We start from the raw sequence: 23,683 nt of genomic DNA, 5'->3' as shown, positions 1-23,683 counted from the left end.
GGACATTCCTTTTTGTGCACTGCATACTGTGAGGACCCGTTTTTGGACCATTGGATGGAGGACATTTTTGGATAGTGGGGACATTTTGGTTGGCTCTGACTTTCTGACAAATCAGTTAACACATGGTTATAACTAGACTTAGGTTAGTTTTAGATTAGATATTTACAGTCTTAAAAGAATGATATCTGTTCAGTTAAACAAATGCCACTGTAGGTTCAGGGGAGAGCAAAATTAGCAAAAGTAGAAAGAAAAAATCAGAATTCTTGGCTCTGGTGTTACAAACCTGTCGACAGTGAAGACCTCTGCCAGGCCAATTAGTTTCCTACAGCGTCAATACACTCCACTATCTTACAAGGTTAGCATTTGTTTCAAAAAATGTATCCTAAATCTGGATGCCGGTCTGTAACCACACCAAAATCAAATCAATTCTCCCATAAATCCTGATCAAAATTCACCCAGTTTCATTCGTTCTTTACTTTTTCAGTTATGCTTCAGTCACACGCAGACACACAAATAGATGACAACATGGCAAAGGTATTAAAGCTTGATTTCAAGGGATTTCCAGCACAGCATGTCTATGTGTGCATTAGTCTCAGACTGGTGTGTGCAGTGATTAGGAAGAGACAGATAAGAGCTCAAGAGGCTGTTTGGTTTTATATTTAAATTATTCTATTCTATTAGTGATTCAAAACAACAACCAGTGTGCAAACTCATCCTTACCTAATCTTGTTGTTCCCTGTCCTTCAAGGTTTGCCAGGGATCTTAATTTTTATTTGGACCGTTTAGCTTCTGTTTATCCCTTTTTCTGGCATTATCCACATCTTCACATCCATTTACGTTGGTGACATTTTCAGAAAGTTGTCTTTAAATGAACAACACATTAGCGCCAAGCAGGCGACACGTACTCAGCCTGACATGTGGGGCCTTTAGGGCAGTGGCCTGCTTTGCTTTCCTATAGATGTATAACCTCACCTGACAGACAAATGTGCAGAGTTGGAGATCTTCTCCTTTTGCAGCAGAGACAAACTGAACAACAAGCCAAGCTCTGATGTGCAGCAATGATCCCTAACCACCTTTGCACCCACACAGACTGACAATTATATTTGCTGGAGGGTCTGGTCAAGCTGCAAGCACAGCAGCTGAGGCTGAATCCAGCACGGATATATGCGAGACTGTGGGCAAATACTGTAACCTTACACTTCCTCCATGATCAAAAGACATGATAACAACTTGTTGCTTTACTTGCATTCACAGAGTTGCAGTTGTACCATAGGGTGTACACCATGGAGATGATAGAGATTTGTCATGCTTCTTATTAATATCACATTAAATATCCCTTAAATATCTCTTATATTAGAATACTGTTATTATGAAACAACTGGCAACACTTTTGTGTTCATTCATAGTCACATAATTATACTTCAATGGAACAACATAGAAGACCAGAAGAAACTTAAGGGAAATATACTACATTTAAAACAAATTTATCGTTTTTATTTTTTCCTGAATTAATCTAAGTCATGTGGAGCCAAATGTGTCAGATCAATTTCCAGCAAATTTTCCTTGCAGGCATCAGTTACTGTGCCACGGAAGATAAATAGCTAAATCTAATTTCTCTTTTATGCCGGTGAAGGTGTGCTAATTACAGAAATTAATCTTTTTGTTGGACAGCAAACTTGTCTTCTCCTTACACAACAATGTATTACAATCTATATATCATTACAGTGCAATATATGAAATAATATTATATTTTATAATTATTAGTATAATTATATACACATCTCATTGTATATGATATTATATTTTGTCATACTTTAGTAGCATTTCTAAACGTTGTTCTTCTTATAGTCTTATTCTCTTCTATTCTGTAGTACTTTTTCTTTATCTTTTTTCCTTTTGTTTTTAGCCTGTGTTTATTCTGGACTTGCTGCTGCTGCTGCTACTATTGTAACACCAGAATTCCCCCCATGGGTATCAATTAAGGGTAATTTCATCTTATCTTTAACTCGTTAAGGTGTAAAAGCAATACTCTCTGAATTTAGAATCACATTAATTACCATCAGAGTATTGGCACACAGCACCAGCTCTGCCTCCTCTTGTACGCGTGTGGTTTCTTTTATGTGTTTGTATCATAGGTGGCCAAGACGGTGTTTTTTTGCACGGAGCACGGAGTGAGCATTGGTGCCCTGTGGCTTCTAATTTCACAATACTGTGTTACCCTGGCTTGCCCGTTTTGAAAAACTATATATTGCTGACATTAATGGTTTTTGCTGGTATCAGTAATGTTAGTAGGTGCTAACAGGTGCTGAGCCATGGCACCGACTTGCCATGTGCTTGACCCAGTGGAAAACTATTCCTACAATAGAGCTGACAAAGATGGAATAGATGCTGCTATTTGTCTCACTAGTGGAGTGGGGTTAGAAAAGAATTTAGGCGGAATGAAAGAGGGGGAATGAATCTAATGCCACCTTTCTTCTCTTCCACACAAGAGATTGGTCTTGCTCTGCTTGCCTCAGAGCTATTTACCATTTATTTCACCTTCAGTGCTCAAGTCATTTCATTATCACCTCCTTCGAGAGAATATGAAGGTTTGACACTACCCCATTTCTCCACACTCTTCATGTCCCATTAATTCAGTGGATGCTGGCAACTTAAACACCTCTAGCATCTAATCTGAGGAGTCGCTGCATTATATTGTATCTGTGATGCATACGTGTGTAGAGACAATCCATCTGATGCCAGGTGTCTTCTTTATAACACCAATCAAACATCTAACACAATACCACCAGGATTAGTTTCCCTCCATGTCACAGTGAGGTCCAATCCCATTTCTCATTTTTATACCTGTTCCTTCCCGTAACTCTTGGCACCCCCCCCCCCCCTTAGAAAAGAGCAGTAATTAAAATCAACGTCTATGAAATGAGACAAGAACATAATACCTCATCATGTAAGAAAATGCGACATAGATCCAACATGCAGTCGCCAGAAAAAGGGAGCTATTGTGGATTAAACGTAGTATGTCTGCAGCAAAGCAGAGACATGCTGGAAAGCATCTTCTGTGCTTGTAAGAACATCAGAAAGCTCCTTAAAGTGCGCTTAAAATATGACCCTGAGAAGCTGGTAAGCCCTTATACTTCATGTTACCCCAGCAATAATCAGGATACCCGGCCTATGCCTGCACAAATGGTCAGGTAGAGCTAAGTGGTAGGGCCAAGGGGTGAAATGGGATTGAACCTGAAAGTCTTAACAGCAGACTTTGAGAATTACAATGGAAAACACTGTTAAAGGATGTTTCTACAATAGTGGGGCTGTATTCTGGTCCTGAAGCGTTTGCCGCTTTCTGAAAACTGATATGCATAAAGAGACTCTGATTGACGCCAAGCCACCCGTACAAAGACAGAGGCAGAGAAAACCTGATTACAGATAAAGCAGGAGAGTGCAGAGTGCTAATAATGCTTGTCAGTCTGCGTCATGTTAATTCTATGATGCACTGAGGCTCCTTTTGTCTTGTTTCTGCAAGATAATTCACCTCTAATGTAGGCAAGGGCTTGCCAGGAAGTCATAAATCAGTGGAGCAAAAACATTTTTTTTTTGTTGAAATATTAATTTACTTTTCAAGCAACAAAAATTGGATTACACAGTCAAGTCACTGTTCATAAAAAGTCACTGACTGAGTCTCTGTGAGGCAGGAGCAATCATAAGATAGAGTTTGACTTCCTCAACTCTGAATGCGGTGATACGGAGCATGAATATAAACATGTCATTTATCAGTTTGAGCAAACTTTGCCTTACAAAATGAGTCATTCATCGTCCTTCTAAATCTATTTCAAGTTGATCCATCTTGTCCTATGCAGTACTTATACAGTTAAATCAATTTGAACACAATAAGATATGCTACAATATCACAGAATCTGCCATGATGAGATTCTGCACAAAATTAAATTGTATTTTAATGCCCATTTTATGCAGTTATGTTTATATAAACTCACAAAACACATATAATCTTGTTCAGCCTTGAATTAAATTAGATAGACCATGATGCGATTTTTTTCCCCCGGTCCTCATAATTTATTAGTTTCTCCACATTACGTTGCTAGTCACTTTTTTGAAAAAGAGTTCCACCAATCAGCGACCCTTAAATAAATCCGGTAAATGAGAGAAGTGGTGGATGCATTTTGCCCGATAAAAAAATATCAGCAACAGGGAGAAAAAGAAATGAATCAATATTATTTTCAGTAGGCCCTCTGGTAGCTGTAAAGCCATACATGACAAAGACACTCATAAAGCCCCGTGACACAGTTTGAAAGTGCAATGACTGCTGAGTTTCATCCAATGAAAACAACAAGTGTGTCTCAGCTATTGTCTGGTATACACACTCAACAGCAGCAGGGGTCAAAAAGTCCCGAGCTTATGCTCAGGTTACACCGCTACTGCCGCTGCCGATACTGCTGCTGCTGCTACTGCTGCTGCTGCTGCTGCTACTGCTGCTGCTGCTGCTGCTACTGCTGCTGCTGCCGCTGCTACTGCCGCTGCTGCTGCTGCTGCTGCTGCTGCTGCTGCAGTACAAAAGCATTCCAACCTTGGAAAACTTCCCTTTCTACAAGCAGATCAAACAAATCCACTACAAGTGTGTTTGTCTCAAGTCCCAAACAACCTGTTATACACTCTTAAACCTGCTGCTGCAGGAGCCTCGAAGACTGTTGGTTTTTTAACCTTTGCAATTTTTTTTATATATATTCAAGATCTGATTCGGACAATTTTCTGAAAAACTACTACAGTAGATGACTTGAAGTAGAAAAAAAACAAGTGCTACTATAAACACTGAAGATTTTGGCCGACTGATGGGATTCAAAAGTTGTCATGGTGCATGAAAACAACACACTATTTATTTATTTACTGTCAGTAAAAGTAAATTATTTAAGCAGTTGGATTTGGAAACCTCAATCACATCTGTTAAATGGAAAAAAATACAAATTTTCAAATAGAGTTAGGGTTAGAGTTAGATAACAGATGCTGAATTGAATACTGCACCATCACTCCACTTATCTAGTTTCAAATTTATTTAGATTCAAGAGAAATAAAAGAGTGTTTTTTCAGGTCCACTGGAGCTTGCCTGCCTGCTATCACACAGTCTTGACTTCACAGCAGTGCTTCTGGAGATACCCGGAGTGATAGGGATTTGAGAAATGGCCGTCAGGTGTTGGGGAACAAAGAGGGCGTCGGGGAAAATATGGGAGACTATCAGCCCTCCAGTCTGAGCCTGCAGATATGCGATAAAGCCTTTTGCCTCCAGGAAGGAAGCTTACACACTCAAACGTTTTCTAACCAAGACTTTGGGAGACAAGCATAAACACACACACACACGCACACAGAAAAAAAAAGATACACACCAACATGTTTTCCGTCTGTCTGCCCGCTTGTCTGTGCCTGTTGTGTCTCTATCTGCACCTGAGGAGACTCCCTTTACTAGCTCAAAGACCTATTTTAAAAGAGACTGCCAAAGTGCTTGTTCATTACACCCAGAAAAAGAGACTGCACGAATACTGTAACAGGTCCAACTATATCAGATAAAAACAAATCTTCCAGCCAAGAAAAAAACACAACAACACTGGCTTTAGTTAAGGTTTTAACCAGAGGTGAATAATATTGTGCCTCAGCTCATTCAAGATGGAGTCAACATGTGTCTTGGTCACGGACAAAGAAGGGCCACATGTGCTCAGACTGTATCGCACTGCATATCACACTTATGACAGGTGAAATGTCATCTTACCGTCATCTAGGTCAGGCACGATTGTAATTTTGGCAGTGGGAAACTCGGAGCCGAGACGTCCCCCCATGGGCATACTGAGGGAGACGTTGAAGCTTTCCTCATCTTCATACAGGGAGTCATCAATGACGACGACCCGGCAGAGTTTCTCCGCCTCTCCTTTGTCGAAGCGCAGGATGCTGTGATGGTCCTCGGGCCGGGAGATGTAATCAGAGTACGAGAGCACCGTGGCGGGGATGGTGCCTGTGGCCGTGACTGAAGCGCAAAGAAAACAGAAAGCAAAGCATTAAAAAAACTTCACATTAAAATCAATATATATGCTGTATTTTTTTTTTTGTCCGGAACAATGTTTACATGCTGCATGACTTATTTCCTTAGGAAGAAATTGAAAACTTTTTGGTTTACTCTGCACAGTGTAATGACAAGAGAGAAACTAAATCATGCGTGCTTATATTTGTCATTATTGTATTCTCTTGGTCACTGGAGGGAGATTTTATGTAAAAAAAAATTACAACTTGATTTATGACACCGAGCACCTCTAACACCCACCGCGTACCCAAAACAAGAGAGAGATTAAAAGAAAAGATTTTTCCAGGCATAAATAGCCAAGAGCCAAACTTCTGCCAGAACAGCCAAACTTACAAAACAAACCGACCTCACAAGAGAAAAAAAAAACAAAAGCAGATAAGGATAGAGAATGAATCTCAAACAGGAATTCACTCCATGAAGAGGGAGTCATGAGTCATGTAGCTCAGAAAATAACTGGAGATTTGGTGGAATTGAAAACTTCTTTGGTGGCAGAAAAGTACACCTTTACCTTCTTGATACTAGAACCATGACACCAAAGTTGTCTGTTTGCTCTTTAATTACTTTTCTAACTTCTAATTACATTTAATTGTATAGTGTCAAATCGCAGCAGCTCTGTATATAGTCGGGCCGAGACCTTACATTATGTTTCCTTTTGAATTCACACTTCCATTTTTAAAGGTGATATCTTGTGACAATCAACCAGCTGCCATCGAGTTGATGATGAACGGCGAATCACCTCCTGGTTTCTTGTCTCTTCACACCTACTTGTGCAAGTGCAAGAAAGTAATTCTATCAAATCTTAAGCGCAGACACCATTAGTTGTTTTTATCTCCACTCTTTTTTATCGTTTTTTTCTTCTTTTTCCTCATTCAGCATCTGCTGCTGCAACCCGTGGAGGCAAAGTGAGCGATAAGCATAGGGCCCCAGCCGAGGAAGCAGCACTACATAACACATTTCTCTCCCTCAAGACTCGCAGACAGGTTTCTATTCCAGAGAATGAACAGGGTTTAAACCGCTGACATTTCACACTTATGCTCCTGTGTTACCTTGCTGTGTGTAGCAGATGACCATGAGCTCCTGACTGACATCTCCACTCCTGCGCACAGGGATCAGCAGCTCGCCAATGTCCTCCTCGATATTGTACACGGCCGAGGGTATGAACACTGTTGACTCTGAAAGAAAACACCACATAACATAGTTTTTAAAAAGAAAACAAATAAATAAAATCCCATTCTCTACTTATATAATGATTACTTATTGTACTTTACACACGGCACATTGTCACAGTTGAAAAATATTTTAAAATAGTATTTCAATGTCTATGACCATCTACACACTGCGGTATTATAAAACCAAGTCCAAGTGATATCAACAGACATTAGAAATGTGTTTTCGTGTACTAAGTTAAGAACTACACCCACAATCCTCTGGTGTAATAATGACGTCTGGAGCTGGTGGATTTCACTGTTACCATGGAGATGTTTAACATAATGTAAACAATCTATAAAAAAAAGCACTGAAATACAATGAACTGCAACACATTAACAGCAAGATCAAATTCAAAAGGAAGAACGTTGGAAGAATAATAAGTACACACTTTTAGCTATGACTTCTCGGCTTTTCTACTTCTTTTTTTGTTATTGATCTTTATTTTACTTCGCTCTAAATCAAATGTTATACGGAGAGGATTCTGCACATTATATGGGTTTGTTGAAACAACAATGGAGAACATCTGTGGGAAATTCACTTGTTCAAGTTCAAGTCTGAATGTGAAGGAAAAGTGGGCTGAAAGAAAAAGAAAATCAACATTATTTGCACCAGAAACCTTTAATCACGGGTTGGAATTACAGCTTCAATTAGATTTCATCAGAAAAGAAAATCTCCTGATTATTTATCTGTGGCTTAGACGTGGCTTATGCAGCGTGACCCGGGGAGACGGCGCTGATTAGTGAATCAGTCGGTGATAAAGTCTTCTGTGAGATACCGCTGCTCAAGAAAATAGCCGGTAATCCTTTACAGAATGAAACAAAACAACGTAAGCGTTGTCGTGAGTCGCAAGAACACGGCCATGTGTTTGCAAGCGGCGGCATGTTCAACCATTTGCCTTTTTTTTTTTTTTTTAGTGAGAGTGAAACTCACTGGCAACTCTCCATCTCTTTGTCTCTCTCTGAGCTTTGTACAACAGCCAGAAAGGGAATGTGCTTGCAACATTTCAGCCATGAAATCCGCAGAGCTCAGAAAGAGGCCTTGTATCTCTCACTGAGAATCATGGTCATGCACGTTAATAAAAAGGTACTAGTAATTTAAAAAAAAAAAAAAAAAACATGACCCGTCCTTCTACAACCCAAGGTCCATGCTCGCAATTCTAGAAGTTCACGTGGCCACTGTTCAGTTTATGCTTCAAACAGCTGTTTTTTGTTGTCTTTTTGTTGGTCCGAGCCACTTTAGTCCGCCTGAAATAATTAATTCTTCACTGTTTCATGGCGGCAGCCCTTGGGCTATCCCATTTTCTGCTTTCAGTGGAAAAGCCAGCACAGTTTCTTTGACCTTGAGAGGTTGAAATGCATAATAATGATAAACAGTATGGCTGTTACAGGTATGAGAAATAAAAACAGTATTTCCGCATGTTTGTTGCAGAGAGAGACAGATAGCTGCCAGTTTTTGTCGATTGCCCTACAGAGACTGATATTTTGTGAAACAATGCTCCAACTAAACATGATAATTACCATAAACTGTTGACAGCAAATTCATCTTTTGTTTACCCCATGGAGCCCTTTGGGAAGAGCAGACGAAGCATCATCTTTATTTATATTGTACAACTCCCTATCTCGGCTCAATCATTTAAGCAGTTTTCACGAACGCCGTGCTTCTTCCATATTTGCATAACGATCATTGAACATGCAGGTGTGGGTCAGTGCGGTCATCTCCATTCATGTTTGACCTTGTTTATCTGTCCTCGTGGGAAGAAAATGTAGCTCAATACATTTGTTTGTTGCTCTTTTCTCATTATTAAGCAATTTCCGTTATCGGGTTGGGTTCAAGCTGTTCGCGGCTCTTCTCAGGCTTCATGTTAGAATAAGGTAGGTCTCTTAATATGTGTGTGCTCTGATGCTCTCAGGAAGTCAATATTAGATAAGGTGTATCTGCCTGGTTTGGGAACCTTTCTGTGCACAGAAAGCTAAGCTAACAAAGTCGGTCCAGATTGCAAAGGAAATCATCAACAGTGTTTACTGAAACATGTGCAGAGAGTCCTCTGCACTCTGTCTTATGTTCCACAGTGTGAATATACTGTAAGCTCTAACCCAGATGACACAGAGTTCAACGCTGCAAATCGAATTAATCCAGGAACTCATTTGTCCCAAAACTCAATCACAACTCCTAACTCCTAACTTTGTCATAGGTGTGCCTGTTATTCAAAATACAACAGAAACCTTTTGTCTATTCTACAATGGATTTATTTTCCGTATGTGCTAGTAAAGTGAGATGAGTGAAAACACAAAGAAGAGCCCACACAAAGTCACACTATTAAATTATACTGCTCAAAAAAAAAAGGTTGAGTAGATCGATAGGATAAATGAGTCTTGTGCCTGTCCGCCCCTGTCTATCATGCAAGACTGATAGTTTTGCTTGACAAAGCTCGTTTTCAGATGACGGATGCAGCATTCAAACAACGTTACATAGTTTCTGTTTTCAAAGACCAAACATAGACAGAATAACAACAACAACACAAATCACTAAGCATGACATCACTACTCACCATCATCAGGGTCCAGGATCTCCACAGTAGCGACCTCAGGATATTCAAGTGCCGCCATCACGGGCTCAGACAGAACAATCTGAAAGGTCTCCGAGACTTCGTATTCGCTATCAGACAGAATTCGAACCTTCCAAGTGGCCGTGGTCTGACCGGGGTTGAACTGCACCTGCCTTTGAGATTTCCCCCGGAAATCTTTGTCCCTTTCTGCAGTTCCATCCTTTGTGCCGATACCTTGAGAAGAATATGTAGGTTATTGTCACTGTCAATCAAGAAAACATCTGCATTACATTCATTTATACGTGTTTGTGTTTCTATCTATCTCCTGTGAAATCCCACACCCCACATGTGCACATCTACTGAGTTTCAGTTTCCCACTGAATCAAGCCTGGTGAGCTCGAAGCCAATTATCCCTCATGTCAGCCGGGTTTCAGCAGAAGAAACGAGACGGTGACTTCTGTTGTCTGACCTTTAACACGTGATCAGTTTGATGGGCTTCACAGTCACTATTGCAGTGACACTTGCAGGATTCCTGTTGAGAGGCAGTGCTGAAGCCAGTGAAATGTCACATCGCCTCTCCATTGTTTTTCGCTAACTGGTCACAGAACACACAGCAGGGAGTCCGGCAGTTAATATAAAGAATGTGGCTGCACGCCCCGTGTGAATCCAGTAGGCTGTCACCAATGTAAAAAAAAAAATGCAATTAATTATTTGTGCTAAATGAAGCCGTTGAGTAACAGGAACCTTTTCTAAAATGCTGTTGTTGTTTTTTTAAATCCATAAATTATGGATTAAAAAGCTGAGATATCAAATCATGACTGCACACAAGACCTTCAATAGGCCAGCGATTATGAAAAGCCTGAGTTTTGGTTCTTGAGTAAATTACCATTCTATTCTTAGCTGAAAATAAAACGTGGGCTTTGATATGCAAGTACAGACAGGAGGAGAAAGGCTTGCGCTCATATGTGCCGAGATAAAAATGGCCAAGTTCAACAGAGCCTGAAAATCGGCAGTCTTCAAAGGGTTGCTGGGAGAAGGATGAGGATGATTTTCTCCTGACTCCATCTCCCTCACAAAGCTGCGGATTGGATGGCGCTGATCACAGGAGTCACTCCGAGACAGTGTGGCAGGTGCGCTCGCCATGGCCTCCAAACCGGTGCCATCTGCACTGACCAGTGAAGCACAAGTCCATGAGTGGGCTCCTCTGATCAGTGATTCCTCAGGTGCGGCTGGGAAAGGAGAGTTACCCTCACTCTAAATGAGAATGCACTGGCCTGTGATCAGTCACAATCTCATTGCAACAATGAGGCAGATGGGTGGCTTGAATTGTCAGGCTGCTCTGGTGGCCTATTTCCGCTGGTTAATCAAAATGGTGCTCTCCTCTCCTCACTGCAGCAGAGGACGATGGGAACTCAGAACGATTACTGTGAAAAGTTTGTTACTTTCTGGAGATTTTAACCTTTGGGGCAAATGCAATAGACATGTTTTATGTTCAAACGTTTGGTTCAGACTGCAAATGTAAAACATCCGCACTGGCTGTAATATTATGAAGTGGACAACACAAGTGGTGGCACCACTTTTCGAGAGAGGAATCTTTTTTTGTTAGTCATACTTTGGAGGACGTTGTTAAAGCAACAACGTTAGTGCTTTGAAAAATGACATCTTTCCTTTGTGAGCTTTCCATCACCGGCATGGAGAGGACAGTCGTCCTCTTCCCATCCATTATCATTACCCTTCATGCTGCTTTCAATAATGGGAAAACTGTGCAGAATAAAAACTACAGTTTGGACTTGAGAGCACTCAAATGAAAACTTATAATAGTATATATATATATATATTTGAAAATAGAAGAACATTGTCTCTGGGCACTTACGTGCAAGTGTGAGTGCAAGCTTAAAGCAAGGCTCCTTTCATTTATGATGCTACCGCGAATAAAACTGTTGCAGTGCTCCAAAAAATCAAAACATGCGATAATTGTTTGAAAAATGTACTGTTTTGTTGTTTAATATTACTTTGCAAAGAGATTTCTGTTGTGTTCTTGCACCTCGACAGGAACATCAAAACACTTAGTTAATATACAGTATACAAAACAAGACAATAGTCCGTCAGTAGTCAAATCCTGTTTCCACCAGCTCAGATATCTCTTAAATCAGACCATTTTTTATTTAATTATTTAGAAGGTTTTTCACTCAACACCTCCAGATTCAATTACTGCCATTCCCTGCTCACTGGCATCGGTAAAAGTCAAATCTGAATCACTGAATTACAACTTGTCCAGAACTCTGCTCCTGGAACATTCACCATGACCGAGAAATTTGATGACGTGAGTCCAATCTTTCCTATGCAACACTTTACCTGTTTCTTTTAGGACCGATTTTAAACATTTTATTGCTGACTTTCACAGCCCTGCACACAGCCTTGCCCTCGGGTTATTTAACTGAACGTTTAAAGCCACAAACTGCTTCTTGCTCCCCGAGATCCTTCAGACACCTCTTTACTGGCTGTTCCCAGATCTACAGCAGGTCGAAACTGAACGTTGACACATCGTTTTCAATCACAGGCTTCCAGGCGGCTGTGGAACAACCGGACTGAGAAGCTCAAGGCTGCAAGTTCCCTTGCTGTTTTATAACTCCAAAAAAGTCCTTCGGTGATTTTACTGAATATTTAAACTTGCTGAATATTACACTTGCTGTTTTCCCTCCGCTGTATATTTTGAGTTATATAATTAGGGATATCCTAATGAGCTATTTCGGTCCCGATTCTGATCTTTTTACAGTTGAGTCCCAATCCAATACTTGTATTTTGAAGGGTCACTTTCAGTAAAATATAATCCTGACTGAGGTTTAGAGAGAAAGAAGAGCAGACTCCTGCTGAAAGAAGGAGAAAGAGGAGTGTAGCTAAAGCAGTGTGTGTTTTATAGCACAGCATATCTTTAAACTGTGACTGCAATGCTGGTGGTTTGATACCGGAGTGTTTCCATTTATATTCTGTGCAAACACTGACAAGTGTTATTGTTCCAGTGACATTTGCCTGCTTTAGTCCTCACTAAAGTGTGTGTGTTCTTGTGTTTGTTGGAGAGAGGGTATTTTGGGAAAGTGAGGACATTTTGGGTGGTCCTCACATCTTTAAAGGGCATTTTTGGGGTTAGGGATATAATTGGGTTAAGGTTAAGGTGATGAATTAGAGTTAGGGTAAGGGGCTAGGGTCTCAAACTCACTATTTTGGTCAGTAGGGGGCTGGTCAAGTGAAAAAAGTTTAACAATATATAGAAATTATAATATTTATGAAGTGTTTTTTATATGGAACAACACATAGTTCACAATTTAAACTTATTCATGATGCAAAATGAATCTATTCATTAAAAAAACATACAGAAATAACTCATTATAACTTGATATTAAGTGGCGGACCACATTAAATTAATTGGGGGGCCGCATGTGGCCCGTATGCCACAGGTTTGAGACCTCTGGGCCAGGGAATGCATTATGTCCTCGCATTATGAGGGTCCTCACTTTAAATTGCTAGAGAGGACAGATTATAATATGACCAATTATATTAACTACAGGTAAATGAGTACAATAAGGAAATGAATGTCATGAACCAAATAAGGTCGTGCTACGGCTGAGCACTTGAGATCGTTTTGATTGTACATCACTTTGTAACTGTATTTTGAGAGCCGCTATAATAATAATAATACATATTATTATTAACATTATCATATTGTTATACATTGTCGTTTCCATACAGTTCATTTTTAGACTGAATTATCTCCATGTCAGCATATGAATATGAGATGACGATCTGCGTTTCTAGGTGTGTGTGTGTTTTTTTTATTTAATTTTAGTGACTCGCTGAGAAGCAGGGTGAGATGCTATAAAGGTCAGCATCATTTGCATATCACCTCAGAGACCCGTCATTAGTCTGAGGCTCCGGAGCACGCAAAGTTATACGTGACAGTACAATAAATATTCTATGGGATTTGACCTTTAAAGTTAGTTCATTTTATAGACAGAATAAATGAATGCACTAAAAAAGACCATTCATGCCAGTGGTAAAAATTCCTCTCACTCATAAATGCTTTGGCTGTTTTGACAGTACAAACAGGTTTTGTTCACTTACTTCCAGTCAGTAAACTGCCTCGACTAACATTTAGAGTTGGTGTCTTTCCATGGCTGCCAACTTCATGTGACCTTTTGCAGTTCCCAAAGGACGATCCTGCCTGTGTTATCGTGTGTTCGGAATATATTACCGGCCAAATGACAGAGGTGAAAGGTCGTGACCCTTGCCTTTATAAAGGTTGTCTGGTGTGTCTGTGTGGACCGGGGTGGCTTATCCATCAAAGTCTTGGCCCTGAGGCCACTGAGTTAAAAAACAAAAGAGGGGATCCCAAACTGTATCCTCTGACAAGGATTGTGTGTCTGTGTGTGTCTGAGTGTGCGTCTGATTTGTTTTTCGTCTTTCTTTGTTGTTTCTCTAAGAGCAAGTGGTTTTATATCACGACATAGAGATAAGCATATCTAATGTTACTCTTTTATTTAATATTTCTTTCTTTTAATATAATATTATGCAGTGCTTCACAACTGTATTTGACCACCACCCAAAGCCACAGCTGCCCTAAATTAACAAGGTTGGTGATTTTCAAAATAATTTTAAATGATTCAGTAATGGTTAATACACCAGTATGTAGAAGCTCTTGAACCGTAATGATAGTTTAATGCTCAAATATCATTATTATTGTTATCCATGAATTTTCAAATTTAACGTTTTACAAAAAAAACATAAAAAAATAGTAAAGCACATTATTATTTCTTGATTCAGGTGTGAAATTATAGTTATTTGCTTGCATTCCTGAACAGAAACATAAGTTTTAGTGGTTGAATGCTATACTTGATTCATTTCTGACTTCTCAGAGAAGAAGCGCAGTGAGACAGCTCAAATGTGGGTATACAAAGGTGAATTCAGTTTATTATTTTGTCAAATAAATCAATAAAATGCTTTAGTTTTCAACACGTTTTTGAAAAATATGTTTTGGTGCACGTTTAGGTGGTCTAATCCATTTGTTAAGCACTGTATAACCTCAAGTCATTTACTTTTACTATCGGTGATGGATCACACTGTCTCCGAGCCAGTTTGTTATCCTTCTTCATCATTTTAATATCATCGTGATTGTGTTTAGGATCCGGTTGTCCCCGTAATGCCAAGTGTATTGTCCTGCTTTCATTGTTGCAAAACTGTCTGCTACAACATTTTAATTTCCCTTCAGGGATTATTAAAGTAATTTCTTTTCTATTTTTTTTTTTTTTCTTAAATGCATTTATTCATTCATTAAATTCACAACACCTGAGTGAACAATATGCTCAATTCCCAACTGAAAACATCTATCTATCTATCTATCTATCTATCTATCTATCTATCTATCTATCTATCTATCTAATACATGTGCTAATGTGTGTACTTACTGACGAATGACGTTTCCCCCAGGTAGCCCCGACGCTTCAGCGCCACCTCCAGGAACTTCACCCCTTCATCCACCACGTAGCTTTCCTTCTCCAAAGATATCCATGCCCAGTTCAGCCGGTATTGCTGGTTCTTGAGCGCGTTTCCTCCTGCAGACAAAAATAATTAGCGCCGTTAATGTGACGTCAAATGTCTCCCTAAAACAGATGAAACGGCAAAAGGAAACAAAAGATGAAAAGATTAAATAAAACACCCCATTATTATACTGATATCTTGGATAGCTTCAGGACTTGACTTCACTCAGTGGGGAGGTACGAGGGGAGCAGAGGCGGCAATTTTGCACAAAAAAAAGAGAAAGAAATAAGGTTTGTGCTTTCTTTCTGCTTCATTTCTAATTAAGATAAAAGGTGTCTGTTTCCTGTCTGAACTGGGCTTTTTTATCCTTCGTCTTTTGAAGTTGGATTCAAAGGCCGACGCTACAGTCCTGGAGGGCATTGCATTTGACCATAAAGACTCATACACACACACACACACACACACACACTCGTGGGCATCAAACACACAGGCATGAAGGAAACACTGCAGAGTCGTACACACACTACTGATTCATACATAATTTATATGACACTTTAATATTATAATATCTACAGCACTGGCTGACTGTTTAAATAATGACTAAGAAAAATCCAATAAAATATAAGCTTTGAGTCCTCAAGAGCAGAGAAAAAAAAGACAACATGAGTTGAGTTGGGTAGAAATGCGCAAAACCTACATTTAAAAAACCTCTCAAACATTGCGAAAACATTTCTACTACTACTATGAGGTAGTTTTTCACAAGTGTTGATATTAAAGTTTATGGTACAAGTGTAATGGAAACACTTGAAAACAATCATAGCAACAGCAGTAGATCACTGTTCCAAAACCACAGGAATGGAAAATGATTTCGGCCATCTTCCTCAAAGTGGAGTCTCGCAGGACGAGATTTTACGAGGAAATGGGATGTCGCTCATACGCAAAACACCCTTCAATGGAAACACCTGCAAGTACTTATTTTGCAAAAACTTCTTCTTCCATTTTGGCAGCAAAGCAAACTACAAATTGTGATAAGCTTTCTTCTTTTGGCTGTAGAGAACCTTACTTTCAACAGTGGACAGTGTTCAATATTTGTTATTTATTCCTTCTAACCATTTGAGAGGTTGATTGAAAAAGGGAGCAAAGTAAATAGTTACCACGGTAACACTAACTAAAACCCATGGTATTGTTGTTTTTGTAATGTTTTTAACAGGTTCTCCTAGGTTACATACATACACCTGCTAATTTTAATTTGGAAGAGGCAATGGAGACATTTAGACATTGACTTCTTGACAATTTCTTCAAAAATAACTGCATGTGGTCCAGGATACCACATCTCAGAGGCCTATCGATACACCTCAAGGCTACATTCACTCTGGCCAAGCACTTGAGTGATGAGCAGTGATGTGACGTGGCCAAAGTTGAGCAACAATAACTTCTACAGTCCAGTTGTTCAAAGGCTTGAGAATAAAGAAAATCACCATCTTTTAGTCCATGTGGCAACAAGATATTTAACTTTATAGAGAAAAGAGCCTTGAAGAAGCAGTGGAGAAAAGGATCCCTGGACAAAACAGTGAGTACCAACCTCCTGTAAAAAGATATAAAAGATTGCCTGGCAACAAGGTAGAGGATGATAAGTTTCAGAATTTGGGAAACAAGGATATCCTTTTTTCAGACTTCTTTAAAATGTAAAAAAAAGAATAAATAAAAGGGTAGGGCCTTAAAAAACAACTGGAATCCACACACACTTGCTCAGAGATGTAGCAAACAGTAAAAGTTCCTGATATGCCACTCATCCTTCGACCTAATCAATACAGATGTCACAGCTTTTCCAGTACTGACGAACACTCACAGCGCATTACACAGCAGTTTTTTCATTCACAAGTATGTGATGCATACAAAGCATCCGTGTGCAGTGTGTTTACATTCAAAGCCATTCACAACCATCAGGAGCAATTTGGTGTTCTGTGTCTTGGTCCAAGAACATTTCAGCACAGGGACTGATGAAGATGGAGTATCAAACTGCTGACCTCCTGGCAGGTGGATGAGTCCCCTTTACCTCCTGAGTCACAGCCATGTAGGGAGACTTAAATAAAGACCTTAAATATCACTAAAACAATCTTTAATGTTGATGAAACATCGACTTTAGCATCATTGATACTTTAAAGGGGCTACAGGTAAAACATCCTTCCTCCCAGAGACCTCGGACTGCCAGGTAGTTCGAGGAACCAATCCTGCAAGAACTGCACGACGATTCTTCAAGAAACTACACTTTTTTTCCACAACACATCCAAAATTGTTATTTAATTGTAAATTAAATATTAAATTGTGAATTTAACGTGTTTCCTTCATCTCTTATCAGGACGTATCGTAGTCGTTTTATGACTGAGCAGAACGCATTTTTAGGCACAGATCCTCTGAGGCCTGGATCATATACTTTTCACGAGGTCCCCTAGTGTCCATGTGATGTAAATTTCATCACATGCCCATTTCTGTGTGGGTCCATGCAGACCCTACACAAACAAATGCGTGCACATCTTCAGTTCACGCCAACTGCTAATGCTCCCTATAGCATAACACTTTGCAGTCCAGTTTGGGGCACGCTTTTATTTTGAAAAAAAAAAAAAAAGGCAAGAGAGATGGTTACCATAGAAACTTGGTTGAGTTCATGTGAGAAGGTCAGCCAGCCATTACCCATACATATTAAACTTACTGCAATCAAAATAATCTTGGAGACATTATTTTAAATGAAATCCTACATTGTGCCTCTTTAAGTCGGAACAGAAACTTGATTTTCCCTTGGCTTTGACTGACGTGTCTGTGTAGAAAGTAGGTGCACAACACATAAGCACAGAATGGCACCACGTTTAAGCAGCAAAAAGCCAAAGTTAATGCTTTTGGATCCGTCCCACAATACTTCCTGCAGACAGCCTCTGATGTCTGCCGTGTGCCAAAAAACAATGACTACCACCACTCGTCAAATCAAGGAAGTACTTATTATTGTAAAGGGTCTAAAGAGCTTGACTGGTTCTTAAACATGAGCATGTATCATGCAACTTGAGAGTTGCTGCCTGCTGCTACTGGATAAGGACGGCGGCGACTGCCATTAAGAATCTGGCAGTCCTGAAAGTGCTGGAATAACAGTGAAATTGCCAGAAGTGTGCGCGGGTATTGTTCTGAGGTCTCAGCGTGTAACACAAAACTCAGAGTCCACAACACCCCACACAAGCTGTTACGCTTCGTAAATATGTCACGACCTGCCACACGCTCCACTCTGTCCATTCCCTTTCTCAATGGCTATGTGGAGACCTATACACATTCGCCCTGGGTGTTTTATTGTGTGTGAGGGTGAATGCTTTTATGAGCTAGTGTGTCTGTGTGTGCGACTGTGTCCTCTGCACCTGTTCAGAGCTTTTTTTCCTTTGGATCTAATAGCGTTCACTGAGTAAATGCACTTCCCATTTTGACAATATGGTGCCATAACTGGGATAGAAGGACAACACCAGTATGATGCATAAGGAAAAACACAGGGGTGCAATGTTGTTTTTTTCCTCCCTGCCTCAAAACCAACAACTCATTTGAACCATTTAGATGAAAAGGACCTAATTTATTCATCATAAACACACAGCAATACTTTGATGTTTCCTACTAGATTTAGGAAATTGAGTTGTGAAGACTAAGGATGCTCAATAACAAATGTCTTTCTTTCTCTATCCGTGCAGTCCTGGTTAAGTCTGCAAATGCAATTATAATGATAATAATACTCATAATAACACAGAAAACAAAGGCCATTCCTGTAACTTATAGCTCCATTTCAACCTCTGAATCAACCCACAGCAAAGTCAGCACATTTTGAATCATTTATTTTATAGATTTTATGAAAAGAGTTTATTATGTATTTGAAAATATTGTGATATGACTTCAGGGGCACCGTTTTAAAAAATAGCTGCGTAGAACTTGGCGAGTCCCTGACCTTGTTACAGGCTAACACTAAGAATTGTTTCCTTCATTATTAATGATGCATGAAATTGTAGGCTGATACTGAAGTTATAGTAATAATTTGTTTTTCTGAGCTGGGACACACACGCAAACAATAAAATCTCAATTATAAATAATGACACTTTCTGTCAGCCTTTCACACTATTACACTACCCTTGAATAAACTTGGTGACACTGTCTCCTACGTCAGTCTAACTTCAGAAAATATGAACATTAAATCTCTGGAGGAATCTCTGATATGAGACAATAAGAAAGAAGATTAGGAAAAATGACTAATACTAATATAACCATTTTTGGCTCACTGCGGTTCTTTGTACTATTGTTTTACACAAAGAAATGTGTCAAGTGATACATTTTAATAATTCATACATGTTTGAGGTTTACCACAGTGTAGGGTTTTTTGTTTCCTGTGTGTCCCACATCAGTCATGTGGAGACGGATAACCTGTGTATGACAGGACCTCCCAAAACCATTTGGATTAAAGCCAGCGGCACGGCACGCATGCAACCACTAAACGCTGCATGTGTGATCTTTGAGTCGTGAAGGAGCCTGTCCTCTGCGAACAGAAACAGAGAAGGTCTTTGCACTTTGTCTGACTTCCCACGGTGGCACAGATGTTTGTAAAAGAAGCCGTCGATCCCAAGCGTAATTCTAGATAAATGAGCAAAATAGATCATGTGCATCTCAGACAGGAGACATTGCAGGGTTGTTTATTGGTAGAATTTACCTCTTATAGTTCAATAACAATGAAAAATGGCGACAATGGGAAATTCTTTACATGACGCAGAGGAAAGAGACAGCACTTTAATCTAAGCCTCAGAGAGACTGCTGTCCTTTTCAAGATGAATCACATCACAATGTTTGTCTTCAACTATATTCACAAACAAACCGGCTCTATCAATTATTTATTTTTCATATCCAGCAAGGTGTGACAGCAAGGATACATCACAAAGCTGTGCACTCAAATATCAGGGGGAAAAAAATCTTTCATGTTCACAGTTTAAACACTACAGGGCATACAGTTCCCGCGCCATCACCTGAGCAAATATTGAGTTTAGGAGTCCTGGAAAAGCTGCAGTGTGGCGTTCAGGGAGCTGCGAAGTGGAGGTGCTTTCCAGAAGACCACTTCACTCCTCCAGATTTCTTTCTAATTAAGATAAGCAAGGGCGGGAGTAAGTCCACTTCAAAGAGGCCCCAAGGAAAACACCAGAGTTAATCTTTAACCAGCACTCATCGCACTGAGGAAGAATTTAGTGAACAATATCAGTATCCTCTGGGTCTTTGCAGTGTACTGCAGAGCTCAGGGCTGAAACATACACTCGAAAAGGGAAAAGCATCACAAAAGCTTCTCATTACGTGTACGAGGAGTTCATATTTTCACATTTCTTATTCATTTATGAACTATACTTCTACATCAGGGATAAGACAATATGAAAACCCCGGACAATATATTGTTGCAATAATCTAAATGTTTAACATGTAATCTCTACTGCCATCTAAAGGGAAGCCATGTCAGAAACATGTCGTAGTCAACAAGCACATCAAGTTCTAGCTAGCTGCATGTTTTTCATCATATTTCATGAAATACAGGCAGCTAGCTTAGCCTAGCCTAGCCTAGCATTAGCAATACAATGATACCACAAGTTATAGAATAGAATAGAAATATTTTATTCATCCCCGAAGGGAAATTGTTTTAACATAGCAGCAATACAATACAAAAACAATATTATAAACATAAAATGTAAAATGTAATGTAAACATAAAATGTAATGTAAACATAAAATGTAAAATGTGCAAAAGTGGGAAAAAATTGTGCAATAATAAAGGACTGGCATAAAGGAGTGCAATGGCATAACAGATCTCAGGGAGAGACAATGTGCATTTATGATAAAAATAGTGACTAAAAACGAATAAAAATTCTACCCATTCAATCTGAGAGCGAGGCAGGACTGGTGGGATACACATTTGTATCAGTGTATGAAGAGTGCTAACCATACAGAGCTAGTTTGTCCATTTGGCTAGCTGTAGAAACATTGCCACCAATGTTAGCCACTGGCAAAAGTATGTATACATAAGTCTTATTCTAATTCTGCGGCATTGACAACCAAATGTTTCTTTATGGTTTAAATATATATATATATGTTTTATTCTTACAAAATGTGAATAAATGTGCCTGCTGTCCATAATAACAAAAAACGTGGAATTAGTGCACCAGAAAAAGGAAACAGATGAACCAATGTCATCAAATGCCAGATGCCTTCATCTTAATGCCAGAAACATGAAATATTAAAGACTATTAAACGTATTGCCCTCTTGTGAGCCTTAAGAATCTTTTTTGTCTAAGACTCTTCAGTATTCTGGTATGGGCAGAAGGTTGCAGGCTCTTGGTACTTTAAAATAAAACACCAGGACTGTATGTTGGCAAAGGTAGACAGCTTAAGACAAATTGCACATTCATGATTATCTTATCAATCAACTTATTGCACGTGCTATTTATGTTGATGATGTGCGGCAATATTGTATGTTGTCTCAAACCTTTTTCCACATTTTATTCTAATTTCTTTCACCATATAATGAAATGTGTCTTATATAGCAGTCATTAGTGCCTGCAGCTGCAAGGCATTCTAGTGAGAACCCTAGGGTTCTCACTAGAATGCCTTGCGCTGCAAGGCATCTCTTGTAATCGTGCGCGTTTATTCTGCTTTTTATTCTCGCGCCCTCCCGTTATTTCGGCACGCTACTCCTCCTGCATCTTTGAGAAACCCCCAACACAAGTTATATCAAAATGTGCGCCTTGACCGGGAATGGTGTGCTATGACTTTTCTAAGATTTTCATATAACCATTGGGATAATATTTACAAAAAACTGAACAAAAATTAACATTGAAGTGGATGGGAGACCGAAAAAAACCAAGCCCGCTTTGGAGCATCACAGTGTCGTCATACTTTAACGTAGAAGTGTGGTTGGAAGTTTAAACGGGTCACAAGACTTGGGACTTTTCTGACCTAAGTCGACATTTTGATACATGTTACGGTTTTTGAACTATCGCAGTTTAAGTTTTGTACTTTTTTTCAAAGCTTTCTGATTTTATAATGGGTGTGTGTGTGGTCGTTAGGTGTGAGCTAGAGTGACACACTCTAGCAAGATCCAGCAAAATAATCAGAAAAACTTCTAAACAAACTCTTCTCCTGCCCACAATTTCCAACCTACAGAGACAATTTTTACATCAAAATGTTGCCATGGTTGTCGTCTAACCCTGTGTGTGTTTGTCATGTTCATATGACTTGTAGTTTTTCTTAAAATCACCTCAAAGCACAGAGAACTCTGGTCACAGTCTCAATTCACTCCCATGTTAAAATGTCTGCTTTGGAGTTGTGGAAAATCAAGATGAGGGTGATTTTAAAACTGTGATTTCTCTGTCAATTCACGCCCGTTTGTCACAAATTTTGAGATGGGAGCTGCTGAAAGCCTCCTGGCGCTCACAAACCAAAAATTTTATCTCTATCATCAACCGTTCTTGAGATATGACAACTTTAAAACATGCTGTTTTCTCTGTGAGAATGGGAAACAGAGGGGATTGTGAATCTCTCTCTCTCCCTCTCTCCTGTCACTCCAGCAGTTTGCCCCGCCCCCTCCTCTGCCGGCCCTGATTACACACACCTGCTGACAATTAAGCCATGTGGACTATAAAAACTCCCTGTTCCCCTGTTTCAGTGCCAGTGTGTTTTCGTCCATGCCTGATCACCATAGCGCCTCGTCACAGCCCCAGAATCCTCAAGTTTTTGATCCTCTTGGTGAGCGATGCTTTATTTTGTAAGTTTTCTTATCATAGCCTGTTAGCTGATACCTTAGTTAAGATTTATAGCTTTTGTTTTCCTCCTTGGGAGAGATTTTTTGTTTGTTAATTTTCACAGCCTTTTAGGAACTCCAATCACTAGGCTTGTGACTTACCTTTTATTAGTTAGATCCAATCATTTAGATTGCGTTTTGTTTTTTATCTCATTCTTAGTTGGTTAAGGATCGCCAATCATTAGGATTGTGCTTTTGAGTTAGCTTTTGTTTTGAAGTGTTTAGAGCCGTGTTTTCCTCCGTTTGGAGAGTTTTCTGTTTAAGTTTTACATGATAACCTTAGTCCGAGTATGTTTCCTCTTCGGAGTGATTTTTTTGTTCCGCGTTTATAGTTCCACAGCGTTTCTCTTGTAGAGCGTTGCGCTCGCAATTTGTTATAGGTTTTCATAGCCACGCTTTTGTTTTTCCTCAGTAAAGAGGACCTGCCTTGAGAATTGTTTACGAGTGCCAATAAAGACAATTAAAAGGCCTCTGCG

The 23,683-nt window shown here is 39.6% G+C and overlaps 1 protein-coding gene across 1 annotated transcript in view; it reads right to left on the bottom strand.

Annotated features, from left to right (window-relative positions):
- frem2b (FRAS1 related extracellular matrix 2b) overlaps positions 1-23,683 on the bottom strand; it is a 68,885-nt gene that overhangs the window by 19,339 nt on the left and 25,863 nt on the right. The window contains exons 3-6 of the mRNA XM_058633825.1: positions 15,290-15,436; positions 9,834-10,064; positions 7,123-7,248; positions 5,771-6,022 (exon numbers count right to left, since the gene is read on the bottom strand). Coding sequence (XP_058489808.1) covers positions 5,771-6,022; positions 7,123-7,248; positions 9,834-10,064; positions 15,290-15,436 — 756 coding nt within the window. The remainder of the gene's footprint in view (positions 1-5,770; positions 6,023-7,122; positions 7,249-9,833; positions 10,065-15,289; positions 15,437-23,683) is intronic.

The sequence above is a fragment of the Solea solea genome, chromosome 7 (genome assembly GCF_958295425.1).
Source record: "Solea solea chromosome 7, fSolSol10.1, whole genome shotgun sequence".
Taxonomy (NCBI): domain Eukaryota; kingdom Metazoa; phylum Chordata; class Actinopteri; order Pleuronectiformes; family Soleidae; genus Solea; species Solea solea.
The sequence above is the reverse complement of the archived record's forward strand: the minus strand, read 5'-3'. Positions and strand labels throughout refer to the sequence as shown.